Source organism: Synchiropus splendidus, chromosome 1, assembly GCF_027744825.2.
Source record: "Synchiropus splendidus isolate RoL2022-P1 chromosome 1, RoL_Sspl_1.0, whole genome shotgun sequence".
Taxonomy (NCBI): domain Eukaryota; kingdom Metazoa; phylum Chordata; class Actinopteri; order Syngnathiformes; family Callionymidae; genus Synchiropus; species Synchiropus splendidus.
The window spans coordinates 45,480,108-45,495,515 of NC_071334.1; the positions used below are offsets into that span (position 1 = coordinate 45,480,108).

General features: G+C 43.9%; 1 protein-coding gene across 1 annotated transcript; it reads left to right on the top strand.

Annotated features, from left to right (window-relative positions):
- The first annotated feature begins 921 nt into the window (after positions 1–921).
- fgf10a (fibroblast growth factor 10a) lies at positions 922–12,334 on the top strand. The gene is made up of 3 exons (XM_053887546.1): positions 922–1,519; positions 9,856–9,959; positions 11,781–12,334. The coding sequence occupies exons 1-3, from the start codon at positions 1,096–1,098 to the stop codon at positions 11,979–11,981; spliced, it is 729 nt and encodes a 242-aa protein (XP_053743521.1). The 5' UTR covers positions 922–1,095; the 3' UTR covers positions 11,982–12,334.
- Positions 12,335–15,408: the final 3,074 nt, after the last annotated feature.

The following is a 15,408-nucleotide window of genomic DNA, read 5'->3' on the forward strand; positions in this document are numbered from 1 at the left end:
CCCGCCCCGAAACGCACATGCACTCCAGCATGCGCACACACAAACACACCTTCATCAAAGCCAAGTGTTTTTCATGGACGTCCAATTACACTAAGAGATGACATGTGGGTGCTGCAGCAGATAAATAAGGTGAAGGGAAAGACACAATTCACTCACCTCAGGAGAAACTCCAGATAACCAGAGAAGCAGCACTGACAGAGATAGGAGGGAGAGAGGCAAGGGAAAGGAGGAGGGGGCCAACAAAACAGGCAACGCGCCGCTCCAGCACTCAGAGAAGCAGAGACGGAGCAGAGATAGGAGGCTCAGCTCACAGACGGACACTCGGCTGGACACGAGAGGAAAAAGCTCCCGAGCTCAGTTACACTCAAGAAGCTTCTAACACGTTTGACAACACAGACAGACTGAGGGGAAAACAACAAAGTTGGGACCTTTCAAACTTTTTGGGGCCTGAATTCAGCGGACTTGTTGGGACATTTAACAAGAAACAGATTTTTCTTTTTAACCTTCTTATTCAATCATTCCCTGTGATCCTCCTTTTCTGGAGTGGAGAGGAAGAGTCAGGAATATCTAAGTGGGGTAGGATAGACCGAATGAATGGACTTATAATGTGACCCGTTGGAGCCCTGGATCAGGCACAGCATTTTCAGAATTGTACAAAAACAAGTGTTTGGAAGGTCTGAAGACAAGCAGAGAGCCAGAGCAGCCCTTTCTGCAGGGGAGGAAGGAGGAGGCGAGTGATCTCTGGGGCATGCCCCCAGTTGTTCCTGCTGCGAGGTGATCTGAGTTATGGATGTTGGCACATTCCAGCTGCTGGGGAATAAACAGCCCACGATCCGCCACAAGCAGCTCGCCTGGTGAAGGGCTCGGCAGAGGTTGGTCCAAGGCAGTTCCAGCTCTTGAAGCTCAGCATTGATTGTGGCTCCAATAAAGTCTCCTTCACGGGGTCCGACAGTCCTGGTGGGGTCGGGGGTCCAGACAGAGGAGGTGGTATCCGCCTGTCAGGAGGGGATCTCCCACTCTTGCTCCCTTCTTCTGCACCCAGCTCAGCATGCACCAGCCCCTGAGCACCTCCACAGCTCTCCCAGCTCCACTACCATGTGTAGATGGACAGTGACACAAGGTGCACCGGTCGCCTGGTTCTCCTCCCGCGCCTGCTGCACACATCGTTCACACCTCATTTCCCTCACCATTTTACTCGTTCTTTTATTGCTGGGACCTTCATCCTCATCACCCTTGTCTGCGCCGTCGCCCGACTCCCACAATGCACACAGAGGGATCCCTCCTCACCTCTCAAACCCTCCACTCTCCACCTCACCGGCTCCGGTGCTTGCATCTTCAGCGAGGTTGCCACGGGCTGTCAACATGTCTGCCACGATTGTGGGCCGTCACGTGCGGAGCAGCTACAACCATCTACAAGGAGACGTGCGGCGGCGGAAGCTCTTCTCCTTCCAGAAATTCTTCCTTCGCATTGACAAGAAGGGGAAAGTTAACGGCACCAAGAGCGAGGACGACCCATACAGTAAGTACATCCGTGAGCTGTGTCGTGGTCAGTGTGGAGCACACAATATATCAGTGCCATTTGAAGTTAGTTTTTGGATCCTCACAATGAATGAGGTGTTAAAATAGTACAACAGCTAAAATTATCCGACACAAACGTAGAATTCCTTTAGAAAGATATTAAAGGAAAGTATTATTAAAGGACCAAGACATCTTGCTGCTATTGTTCTGCAGGGGCACATGCTAAACATGTGGGTGCTCGGTCTAATTGGAACTGGTTGCGTTTCTTCATTGGTATTCGAGTCACTGTATCAGCACAAAACTGAATTTAAATGGTTGAAAAAAAAAGGTGATTTTACTGTGTTTTCCAAACAAAATAGTAAATATGTTGCAGTACATGCAGTCTACTTCTTTATTCCAGCATCTCACTCAGGTGCTTAAAATGACCTGCCGACCTAAAATAAACGCAGGTTATTCATAATGCTGGCAACTTTTCTAACCGATAACGGACAAAATCGGTTTTCATCAATTGCAGCCCACATCTTTATCTTACGAGTTCAAGACATCTGGAAGTTCTTTGGCTTCATGGCTGTGGAGCCCAGAATAGCAGCATGGCCTGAGGGAAGAAGTCCTGTCATCTTGAGGAAAACTGAGTCCTACATCTACCTGCCATGGATTTCTCTACGTCATGAAAAGAGTAGTCTCGTGAAATATCCCGACTAAAGTGTTGCATTTGCATGTCCCGACATGTCAGACGGGAGTACTTGTGAACCTCATCTATATCACTTGCTGACCTTGCTGAACATGTCGCGGGGTTCTAACGCATCTGTCTGCGGGTCAGTCTGTGGTGCTGTACAAGCTTCTCCTGCTGAGAGTTTGCAAACATGCACACAAACTCCAGCACAGAGAGGCCAGTCTTGCACATGGCCTCCATATGGCAAAGCCCACTTTTATTAGGGCCAGGGCCAGAGTGAATATGTGTGTGTGCATGCACGTGTGTCTATACGTGTGTGTGCCACTCAGACACCACGGCTCTGCCAGACATGGCTGAAGGAATTTCAATTAGCGTCTCTACCCTCCTCCTCTTGCCTGCAGTCCGATCCGACACATAAAAACCCGAGCATGAGAGTCCAGTGGGTCACTCACTGCAATGGCACCAGGTGGTAATCCTTCATATTCACTCATTCATATTTGGATTCATGAGAGGAACAGGCCTGTCAGGTGACTGTACAGAGGAAAAGCTAAACAGTGTCGACAAACATACATTTACAGCAAATTGCACAGTAACGCTGCCGCCCCCGATATAGTTGTAGTTTGAATGTACTTCAGCAAATTGTACCCTGTGAACTAAACGGAACACCTTATATCATCCTCCTCTAACTGACTACTTCAAACTTGTCTAACCTTAGGATGAAAAACATTTCAAACTGGAGGTCATTTATTTCACACCACCAAACATCAGACATTCCAATGCAAGACATCAGCACCTTCTAGCAAATGCTCAGGTGTTTCCCATTACAAAAATAGACAAGGTTATTTGCAGTAAGAACTAGGAAATCATCAATTGCAAACCTAATGAGGCAGGAGTGGTTATTGTGCCTGGTGATGGTCAGGGGGTCACCTTGTAAATAGGAGTCATTAGATGGTGTCAGAGGTGATGAAGAAGTGTAGGTCCAGGTCTGAGGTCAGGGATCTCCTCCCTAGTTTTAATCAAGTTGTCAACCTTTAGTGTTGAACTTCACTCTCTACTGGCCGCCCCATTCATCGACCAGCGGCCGCCTGTTTGGTCTGGTGCTAAGAATGTCACAGGCCGTTTACAGCCTGAACCAAAGCTGTGAAACAAACATGTGTTTGTTGTTGGACCCAGAATCTGAGGCCATGCTTTGGTTAATTAGAGGTGAAGGGTGCTAACTGATCTGGGATTTTCACTTGAGCCAGATGTATTGTAAAAGCTGCCGGCGGACGGCCGCTATAATCGAAGCAGACACAAGTCTTCATATCCATCATTACCTTGAATTGGTCAGACCGTTTCTCAACCTCCGTAAACACCACCGTTTTTGTGGGCTATTTGCATAATAACTACATGTTGGAAATGCAGGTTGGGAATACGGATGAATATATTGCTTTATTCACTTCTCTTCTAACTCTTCTTCTCCTCTGCTCTGAGTTCTCGTGGGAACAAGTATCGGTGTGGCCCATAAAAGAGAGTTATGAGGTGGTAGGGATGTACCAGACTTTTGTGTCAGCATAACTTTTCATTCAGAGGTACTTTGACATCTTCATGGACCTTCCATTCAGGCATAAATAAGAGCGCCTTTTTTTTGTAACAAGTAAAGATCTAAGCTGCTAGTTTCTACTGCAAAGAAATGTCTGCAAACTTGTGTGATTTAAAATAATAAATATCTCAAGAGGAGGCGGTATTTAGTTTCTTTCTTCTAAAGTATGCTAAAAAGGATTATTAAGAAAGTAAAGCAGGTGGCGGCTCACCAAATGTGATTCTTTTTTAAAATGATTTTAGTGTCTTAATGGCTAATGAACACAATACACTATGGAGCTTATTGTACCCGGCCTTTGCTTTAGTTAAAATAATAGAACATTATATGAGAGAAAAGTAGACCAACTCCACTAATTTGTTTCTTTAAAAGGGGCAACCAGAGAACATAGAAAAGAGTCAGTAAACTTTTGTTTACGGCTTGTGGTTGGCTGTGGTTTACGTGACTCATGCCATCAGATGGACACCAGTCACTCAGCATGGAACAAAGAAAGCAAATCTCCTACACCTGTTGCCTGTTTGTGTTTCCAAATCGCTGCAGTAAGCATTTCAGCAATAAACACCGTTGACCGACGCAACACTGCCACTAAATAAGCTGTTACTGATTCGTATTAAGTGACTTCTCCAGTAAAGCATTTGTGCCACGAGGCAACAAGAACAACAAGTTCTATCTCATCATCCGTCCACTGCTTAGACTGACCACATCATCTCAGCGTGATAGTTTCTGGTCGGTTCACTCTGCGTACCATTACCATGTCAGCTGTTGCAAGGCTAGAACTAGTGCCAGATTCCTGTGGGCGGAACAGCCTCAATCCCCAGCAGTTTCGACACCACCTTGAACAACAGTCTTTCTCTGTGTGATCTTAGCGTCTTTGCAGTGAATAAAATAACATCGGGAGTTAACTATTTTCTGCAGAGAATTTAGGTTGGACGCCATTGTTTTGATGGTCAGCCATTGTCACTGTTTATACGGTGGATTCTTCCAGAGGAAGATCATGAATATCCCCAAGACAGAACAGAGGAGGAGATACAAGCACTGAGTCATTAAAAGGGCCTCTAATCTGAGTGTGACTCATCAATGCCTTAACAGCTGCTCGAATAAATATTGCTCGACAATATTAATAGGGTGCAGGCGTGAGATTGTAGATACTTATTGCACTTATGAGAAACACTGTGTATCATCATTGCTTGAACGAATTTCAATAGGTTCTGCATCGCACCTCATGATCCAGTTCTGGTTTTCCAAGCTTCGTGGATGACAAACCCACACTATTCGGTTCATTTTAGCAAAACGTTACCAGAAAATTCAATGTTGAAAGTGCAGTGTGAGCCCAGCATATGTGAGCAAGCAGAGTTAATGGTCGGTAAGCCAGTCGGAGGTGAGGATGTGACAACGTCCAGGTCCGCAGCTACACACAAAGTGAACACACGCGGTTTCACATCAAATACACGCTTACGCACACGTGCTCTCTGCATTAAAGTGAGGCACTTAATAGAGTCATCAAAGGTAGTCGACGCTCTGCCAGGTTGTTTGAACAAAGCAGGCAGGAATGTCTGCTAATCACCATGTGTGCGTACCTTGTAAAGCTATACTTGTGCTCACCCGGTCTTGGAAACACACCTACATTGTGAGGACATTTTGCTTTGTGTTTTGGATGGTTCAGTTAAGGATGAGTGGCTGGAGATAGCATTACTGCGTGTCAATGAGGGGTCCCTACAAGTTTGTATGGCTATCCCTGTGGGGACCAACTCTTGAACACGCACCTACCCATTTTGCTTTGTGGGGACAAGTCTGAATGTCAGGATGAAACCATCATAAATGGGTCATTTTACTTGGGTTTAAGTCTGGTTCAGAGTCCTGGTTAAGGTCAGCCATTTGTTTCGGATGGTTAGGTTTAGGGTGAGAGGCTGGGGAAAGGGTTATGTCTATGAGAGGTCCCCACAATCGCTGTGTCTTTCCATTCACTACTGCAGGTCTTTAACAATAAAACACTGGGCTGATGTGGTCAACATACGCTGTTTCAGTGCCAAAACACTACACGAGAAAGAGCCTGAAGTCATTGTTATCACTCTGCTCCTGCAGCCCTTACACCACAACAGTTGGGTTATATCACTCTGGCAGCTGAACTGTAAATGAAAAATGTGTGAAATGCAGACGCGGGCCGCACCACACCGCCCGAAAACATAACTCCAGCCGACCCTGAAGTCGATCTGACAGAAGCTGGCCGCCTTAGTGGTTTACCAGGCTACAAATTCGACCATCTTAACAGTGTTTCACTCCCGCTCTATATCACATGACTGTTATTGCAGACAATTCCTTTTTTCCTTCCAGCTGATGTTAAACACGTGTGATATAACGTGTTGCAGCCTTGCCGCGACTTTGTAAAGTGATCTCAAATTACACAAGTGGGACACAAATCCTCAGACTATATCTTGGCTCCCAGTACTTAAATACAAGGTAATGTGTTTTCTTTGATTCTGGAATAAGCCGAGTGAGTTTTACCACAGTAGGTTTTGAATTTACGCCACTATTCTGGTCCAACAACACAGACAGTGGTGAGATTCCATGTCTGAGTAGGAAATAAAACCATTATGAGGAAAATATCAGTTAATAATTCAACACAGGACTTGCAAATAAACAACGCTGTTCATAATAAAAACATGAGAAAACAAAAGGCACAGTGTGTTGGTTTGGCGTCTGATACCACAGGGAATTGTGATACATGAAAAAACATTTAGGAGAGCACAACACTTTGAACAGTTCCCTGTCTGAAATACTCTGAGCGATGGTGAAAATCTGAAACAGGCTTGTTTTTCAATCAGCTCTGAAACTTCGTTCATGATGCGGATGGTTGAGGGACGACGCGGTCATGCATGTGCTCAACCATCAATCACAGTAACTCAAACAAACAAACAAAACGCCTTGACAACCAGCTGGTCCATCATATTCACACAGCATTTTGGATTTATAAATCATGATGCTGGCCATTCAAGAGTGGCAGAGAAAGAACAAGAGCAATTGTTCAACCAAAATATGTTCAGAAGAGGTGAAAACCGTTACTCCACAGACCTAAAATGCAAACACATACTTGCCTCCATCCACCCTGATCCGTATCATTGGTCTGTCCACCCGTTCTGATGTCAGCTGTGTATATCACTGCAGACTTCAACCAAAGTGAAGAGGTTATGTGGCTGTGGATTCACGGGTCAAGATTAGAGGTGACAAAAGGGTAGACTGTTGATAAATATGTGAATTTACTCAGCTAATACTGTACATCTAATAAATATAAAGAGGCATTGTCTTCTCATTGACGCCATAATGTAGGTCTCAAATGTAAGAATCAACCAGCAAAGAACCATAATGCAAAGTGACGGCCGTATTTCAGAGGGGCGGCATGACACCCACTCACAGCTGGCCATTGTGTGCAGGTCACACTGTGAACTACCACAGTTTTAATGCAGTAGAAACGCAGGGGAATGATAGAGGAAAATAAACAATGGTGACACTTTCGCAGCCTCTCTCAAGCGTTCTTCAGTGAAAGCGAGGACATTTAAATAAAAGCCTATGTGAAAGGGCTCCAGCTTCACAACACAAATGACCCACATCAGACATGGGTTCATAAAATATCTGCTTCTCTCAGTCTAGAATCCTTACTCTCAGAGCATGTGTTCACGTGCACCTGCAGGTTTGTGTTGTTTTGGTGCGGCAGGAAAGGCCAAATCATGGACACATTTCCAAAAGACAATAATAATTGCCTTGTGATGAAAACATTCATTCATGGTAATATGATTAATTTGATACATGCAACGGGACATCACAGGCTTAAAAACAGGTTCGACGTATCAAAGCTGAAATCCGTGCTGCGGTGACCTGAACCTTTTGTTGCAGTCAGGTCTTTTAACAGCAAGGCAGACAGGCTGCTTCTGGTAACTTGTAAAGGGGCCATAAAGAGCCCTGCGCTTTGGTTTCCACAAACCACATCAAAGACAAGTTTAGGAAGCCGTTTGAACAGGTGGAGTGGCGTTCAGACGGATATTATTTTTGATGGATCACCGACCTGAAACGTAGGCCATACTGACGGAAGAGGGAAACCAACAGATTTGTGTTTTGTTGCGGCTTCTACTCTTGTACCAGCGAGTAAGAGGCTCAAAACATACTGCAACTATCGTAGGTGGTGCTGCGGGGGATGCAAAGACAGCGACAAACTTCTTTATTTGAAACAATTTCTTTTTTTGGTGAGTTCGTAGTTGAAATTTCAGGGGCTTAAATTAACCTTGCTTCCGTGTTCATCGAGTTAAAATTGAGTATCACATCCATTACATTCTCCCTTCATCCCGCGAGAGAGGCTTGACTTTCCACTGGCCCCTCTAGTTAATCTTCCTAAAGCCCTGTTAGTTTTATAGCGTGGTGTAAGCGGCTGAGGATGAGCGAGCCCGACAACCACAGCTTTTACCAATAATTGGTTCAGGCTTGAAAACTGATATGAATGCCTTGACCTCTCGCCAGACTGGCAGCCAAAAAGACCCTTTACACCGTGTCTGTGTACCTGCCTGAGCTCCCCTGGTCAGAAAAACAAACATGAAGCGGAGAAATGTTTTTTCCTGGCTTACACCTCGGTCCCAGGGCACGCAGCCCAAGCGCTAACCAAGAAATGAGCAGGGGGCAAGAGGCTGATCTGAGCTGCGACTCTTACATATGGGGGCAGAGACAGGGTTAGTGGAGGGGGCAGCACTGGGGCTCACTTGTGAAGAAGAAACTGAGATGATTTCCGCTCCCTCGGCTGAATCTCGGGGTTGTAACAAATTTTGGAAATTGCGTACCCTTGCCAAGAGCGCTGAATAGACATGAACCCCTATGGCAGTTTAAGTGACCCTTAATACATCTGCGTTTCCAGTCTAAAAAAGTCACAGAAAATCTCTGCTTCTACCTGTTTCTATCTCAAGCTAAGCCTGAAAACATAACAAGAAACTGAAAGGATCCCTTATACACAGACCAAATATTTCCGTTGACTCAAGCCTATTTGTGCTGACTGATAAGTGTTTCAGCATTTCTTGGAGGAGGTAATAGATTTGTGTTTAAAAACATGCTCACAAAGATCATGACTAACAGTTCTTGGAACTAAACGGTTTCAGAGAGCAGTAGCATCTGAACCTACTGGACCTTTCCAGTGACATGGCATGTCGGCCACCATGTCATTTTGGTATGGACTTCAGTCTCTGTTAGGGAAGGGCGATAACTTATCGTACACTATATACACAATAAACACAAACACCGTGGTGAAAATAGTTGCTCCGCTCCGGTATTGGCGGCGGCGTCCTCTTCCGGGTCCCCATTAGGGATCACTGATCGCGGACACACTCTCACAGGCAGCGCTAATGCTATGACCCGGCATCAGTTAGGGACCATCAACAAATTCTAAAGCGGTCAAAGTATTAGTGACATCTTCAATAAGGCAATGGAAAACAACCATTTTGGGAGAGAGAATTGTGAAAAGGTTTTTCATCACACAAGACAAGGGACTGACAGTTTAAATAATGATTTGGAGAATAGAATATGACTAAATGATGATTTATTCACATGATTTCTAATATTTCTTCAATAGCATCTAGGAAATGTGTCCAGACTGGTCCATAGTTCAAGTCAACTGTTCAGAGACATGAGACACAGCAGACAGACGGCTCAATTTAACCCCTAAATAAAGCTGGCAGAGCAGTCTGTCAGACACCAGCAGCTTCTACCAGAGACGTGAAACATTTCTACTACACTTGGTTAACTATTATATTTATACATAAACAAATAATGATGTTGGAGACAAATTCCACGAATAAGTTTCATCCTAAAACAGTTTCAAGAGAGACTGTAGTGTCCAACACATGGAATAGAATGAAAATGTATTTATTGCGAGAATTATCGTTATCGCCAAAATGACAACATTTATCGCGATAACTTTTTTTTGTCCATATCCCTAGTCTCAGTGGAACAACGCGCTAGCTTAGATTCTACACTGTGGTTTTCAGCAGAAAGGAAACTGCAACCCAGTCACTGTTCCAGCAGCCTGACAAAATGTTTTATCTGTCTTTCCCAGGCGTCCTGGAGATCAAGTCAGTGGACGTGGGAGTTGTGGCCATCAGGGGCCTTAGCAGTAACCATTACCTGGCTATCAGCAAGAAGGGGGAGCTGTACGGAGCGGTAAGCGTACGATCAACCACAGCATCCACAGACAGAAACACAAGTTGGGAATCAGAAAATGCGGTTATTAAACGAAAGGTGCCCCCACCATACAAACAGGAAATACAATCCTCCAGTTTGTCAACTCTACTTCAGCACCCTCCCCCCCAAGGGAAAAACCCTTGTTTCATCCAATTTCTCGCTCCCTCCTCTTCTCCCAACTCATTCTAGCTCTCCCTTTTTCTGCTTTCCTTGCTTTGAAAGACCCAACTTTCAACGTGTCTCTCTGGAGCCACACCACAGATGAAATGACACACTGTAGGAAGAAAGAGAGGCATTCTGTTGCATGGCCTGAAACTGAATTCCCATGACGTCTTGTGCTCACTGCAACACTAGCCGCAGCAACACAGAGCCGAAGAGCCAGCGTCCAGTTACACTTGATGGGTTTACACAGTGGCTTCTTTATCCGCTGCTGATCAAATGAAATCATTGTGTCAGATTCATACCTGCTGGTGACTTAGTTATGATTGCTGTTAGCTTCTCCTATACTTTCCATTGTGTTGGGCTTCTTGAGAAGGAAGGATGGACCTCACAAGATTAAGATCAATGAGGTCTAGTAAACCGTTCAAAAGAATTTCAATACTTACCAGGATGCAGCTGCATTTTCCACACTTTAACCCTCGGAGCATCTTCAACACATTTACCAGTCTTTGGTCACGCATGTAATTGGACGTCGTAAAAAAAAAAACGTGTCGTGAGGTTCTTATGCAGGAAAAAAGGCCTGAAACTTTATGATTTGGCATGCTGCGTTAACCTCTTCGCCCCTGACACGCTCACAACACGACTTTCAACTAAACCTTTATGGCACCTCTGTGTGGTGTCATGTGGTGACTGGGAAGAGTTTAGAAATCGGCCCTATAACCACATCCAAACTGTTTCCAAAAAGGCAAAGTTTAAGTTGAATCAACTTTGAGTGACGTTTATTTACCCTTGACAAAAGTGAAAGATCGCATCCCAGGTGAACAGATTCTCCTGCTAAACTCACTTCATCCTGCAGTGGATCTGCTCATATGCTCACAGTAAACATAGTTTTTTCATAGTTTTTCTTAGTTTTTTTTTCATCCGTTTTTTTTCCTGATTCAACAGAGATCTTTGGCAATATTTTCACAGATTTAGCAAATATTTGTTACATTTCAGACACTACACTTTAATGTTACATCCCATTGTTCTCTGTAGGTGGCTCTGTAGGTTATAAAATGTAAATCAAAACCTAAATATTAAATCTAAATCTAAATCTCAATCTCAATTTTAAGGATTTACACACCCCTTTCCTCCAAGTGGAGATTTGCTGCAGAGGAGCTGAGGAGCAGAAGGGGGCGTCTAAATCCTTAAAACTGAGATTTAGATTTAAGATTTAGTTTCAACACTTGAAACTATGAAACAATGGGAGGTACCATTAAAGTGTAATGTCTCAAATGTAACAAATATATGCTAAATCAGGAAAAAAAACAGGTGTCTTCATTGTTACATTTGGCGCCCCATATTTGAGAAGCTCCTTAAAGATCAATGTACAAGTTCAACATCCCAAAGTGTTGCACAAAGTGGTCATAAATCACATTAAAGCTACCTGCTTTAATATTTGCAGGGATGAAACCACTGAGGCACAGCGTGTCGACTTTTAATGCATCACCTCTCAAACCGAATGGCCGCTGCTCAAAAATGAGAATTGAAAAACCACTAAAAAATGAAGCCATTATTTTGTGACGGACCTTTTGAAGCGAAAATAAGCCAATCTTTCAATTCTGTGACGCCATCATCACTGCTATCGTCTCTTCCCCACAGAGGGACTTCGGCCCAGACTGTCGTCTAATTGAACGCATCGAGGAGAACAAGTACAACACATATGCTTCAGCGGAGTGGCGCAACAAGAAGAAGCACATGTTTGTGGGACTCAATGCCAATGGCAAGCCGATGAGGGGGAGGAAGACCAGGAGGAAACACGCGTCTACTCACTTCCTGCCCATTGGGGTTCAACCAAGATGATTTAACAGATCGACCGTGAAGAGCTCTGCTGACCGCAGGGTCACGGACACTTGAGAACAGCGGCGGACCAGTTGGACAGATTCAAATTGGATCTTAGCGATGCACTGATGTGGGGGGGAGACATTTTTGGGACTGTTAAAGACAAGTCTATTTTTTAAGAAATAAATAAGATATATTGTTATTCAATGTATATATTATTTACTGTTTTAAATTATGAAAGAACATCGGCACAGTAGGAAATATGAATGACTTGTGCCAAACATTGGTTCGAAGCTTCTCACATTCACGAGAAGAGTATGTTTAAGTGAAGAGCATCAGGAAAGAGGAAACGAAACAGAGCAAGCCTTACTAGCCTGAACTTTCTCCAAATTTATTTATTTTTGTGTCATTTTGAAGAAAAGGGCAAATGAACCAGAGTTGTCTTTTTTTTCTACCATTTATGCTTCTCTATTTGAACTAACCATTTAAGCCTGAATAAATATAAAGTACATATTTGTCTTGACTTTCAGTTATTTAACTCTTCAACCTCTGAGAACTCGCACTATAAATGTCTTGTACGAGGATCTTTTCTAATATGAGTGAGCAGTGGTCCCCAATCCCTGGGCCGGGGACCGGTACCTGTCCGTGGATCAATTGGTACCAGGCCGCACAAGAAAGAATTATTTCCATTGTATGTATTAGTTTGAATGAGTTTGAATGATCCTTTATTTTGAAAAACCTTTTGTTTAGAAAAATGACCGGATTCTCTTGGTTAAGCCTCGGTCACTTGAGAGCCAAAACGTAACCCGCAAGCTCGTAAAATGAGTCAGAAACAGCTGTCTTTGGAGAGTTTCTCTGAAAAGAGGAAAAGGCTCAGTGAAGAGACAGGAGAAGGGCCCATGATTTCCAGGAAGACGAGTGTTTTTAACAGACAATAGTAGGAGTACTTGAGATATATCACGGTGGCAAGCAGACAAACATGCAGAGGCAGTTCAAAGTGGCAACTTCATACCCCCCGGTGCCACTTTCAAATGGTCAAGAGTAGACCGGTAAAAAGGTTGCCAGAGAGGATGCTAACAGATCAGAATCACAGCTGCACTACGCACACATTTTGTGAGAAGAGTGTTTTTGGTAAAATTGAAACAAACATTAAGGTGAATCCACAGGTGTCTGTCAATATATTACTTCACATTGTCCACTGTCCAAACACAGCTTCAGTTAAACACCTAATACAGTGCTAAGTATCAAACCCAACTAGTTTAAAAACAATGATCAGTCGACATGATCAAAGGAAAATTCAGTGTGTTCACGGATGACAGTATCAAAAAGCCACAACTATCCATACGAAGGTGCACGTACTGGATGGTTAGTGGTGAAAATGCGGCGAAAATAGTGACAGAAATGTTTTGGCATCACGCTTATTGACATACATACACAGTATCACAGTAAACAAGAGGAGCGAGAACCCACTTCATCAGATATATAAGTCGCATTCAGTGTAATGATTTCAGCAAGTCTCCACTGAGATAAGGTTTGCTAATGTGTAGCAGAGGCTTCCCAGGCTGCATCAACAGATGTTCTGTCCACAAAGAGCAAAAACATATGTGACATGAGCTCTGGCAACTCACTAAATGGACCAGAGATACTTGAACCACAAAGTTCTTCCCGCTGATTTTCAAATTCCCTGGCAGATTAAAAACCATTTGAAATTTGAGTAAACAAACCCTGAAGCGGTGTTTAGGCTCATAGATGGCTTTTAAAACTCAAACGCGTCATGAATCTGCAAGGAATGAGGAGGACTTCAGCAGACAGCCGTGTCGATGGGTTCAGGGCCACGTTCCCGCTAAGATGCACGCGTGCACAGTGGCGCACAGCTGATACGATCTCAGCGTGCAAAGATATCTGACACACAACAAAAATGTATCCTGAATTGAATGTAAATTACTGCATTTTCCGTTATACAGCCTCGTGACATTAGACCAATAAAATGAAGCCCTCACAGGACACACCGTGTGTGTCCTTAAGCGGCAGTTTCGCAGGTCCTCCGGTGCTTAAGACAGTCCGCCGTGTGACACCGCTACATACACAATGGGACGAACAGCAGCTAGAAGAGCTTCTATTTGAAGTGTTTTGGACTATTATAGAGCTGATTTCTCTTAAAGTCGATCCTGGCTGGTCAAAATCATGCACATGCACTGAGCCAATTGGGGCGGCGGAGTTACGCTCAGGAGAGAGTGAAACGAGAGAGAGAGAGAGTGATTGCAGTTTTGGTCTACAGTACACAGAGAGTACACGCTAGTCAGGTGAGGAAATTAACAGTGTAGTCAGTGAAAGAAACATGTTCCTTCTTCAATTCAGCCTGATCCACACGGACTCACTGTTCCATGACAAGCGGTCACAGAGTACGGTGGCTCAAGTGGACAACATTAAGTCTCACAACAGACGGATTCATGAGCCTTATCTGTCAGTTTGAGAAAGGATAAATATATATAAAAGTTGTTGGAAGTTCTTTGATATTCAGCGCCCTCATTCAGCGTGACTTCAATGACTAGAGTTAGTTTACTTATTGTATCTATACAATTCCATTCCTCAATGTGAATGTGAATATTTTTAAACGCTAATGTAAACTATTATTGCAGTCACCACAGCCATCAATGGCAGATGGCTCACAGTGGTCCAGGTGAGCACTCAGAGACTTTGTGTGTTTGCTCAGACACATGAAAAATTAGAGGGAACATTGGTTCAGGGATTTGAATTTCTTTTTTGGGAAGAAAAAAAAACAGGGTCCACATGGCTCTCTGGACCGTCTGTATTGTCTTTTACGTGATACTCACCAAGGCAAAACACGCACTGCCACAGACGGATCGGGGGGAAAGTGGTGAGTGCATCCGTGTGGTCTAACAGCTGGGAAAAGCCTCGTCCTTGACCTGACTTGTCTGAAACCTGTTGTTGCACCCCCTGAGACAGAAAGGCACACGAAGCAGGGCATATGGTATAATGTAAATATCACTGCCTTGTTTACCACCTGATTCTAATTAACTATGATGTCATGCTTTCTAATTCAGCGTTTCCCTCTTTATCGTTGGCTGTCTGGGTGCGGTGACTTTTCTATCAGCAATTCTGTTCTTGAGTGAGATTTTCTTTTGGCTAAATCACCTTGAACTCAATGCCATCTGTTCACTCCGTGTGTCTGTGGGTTAATGTCAGAGCAGAATCAATGCAACTGGAGTCTGTTCTCCCTTCTCTGTTTACGACTAACGCAAAAAAATGTCTTTAAGATTTCTGACTCTTCAGCGTGAAAATGTGAGTAAGCGCAGCACATCAGAGGCAGATTGGAGTTTCCTTTCATCCTCCCGGGGCATCTACCCTTTGTTTATATGATTACTTGGGTGTTCTGTAAACGACATATCAAGTACAATTACTTTGAGATGTGTTTGAGACACCGATC

Bases quoted from the DNA above. Each gene is read 5' to 3' on its own strand.
- fgf10a (XM_053887546.1), top strand. From the start codon at position 1,096: ATGTGTAGATGGACAGTGACACAAGGTGCACCGGTCGCCTGGTTCTCC. The intron at 1,520-9,855 runs GTAAGTACATCC...TGTCTTTCCCAG, and splicing joins GAGCGAGGACGACCCATACA to GCGTCCTGGAGATCAAGTCA. The intron at 9,960-11,780 runs GTAAGCGTACGA...TCTTCCCCACAG, and splicing joins AGGGGGAGCTGTACGGAGCG to AGGGACTTCGGCCCAGACTG.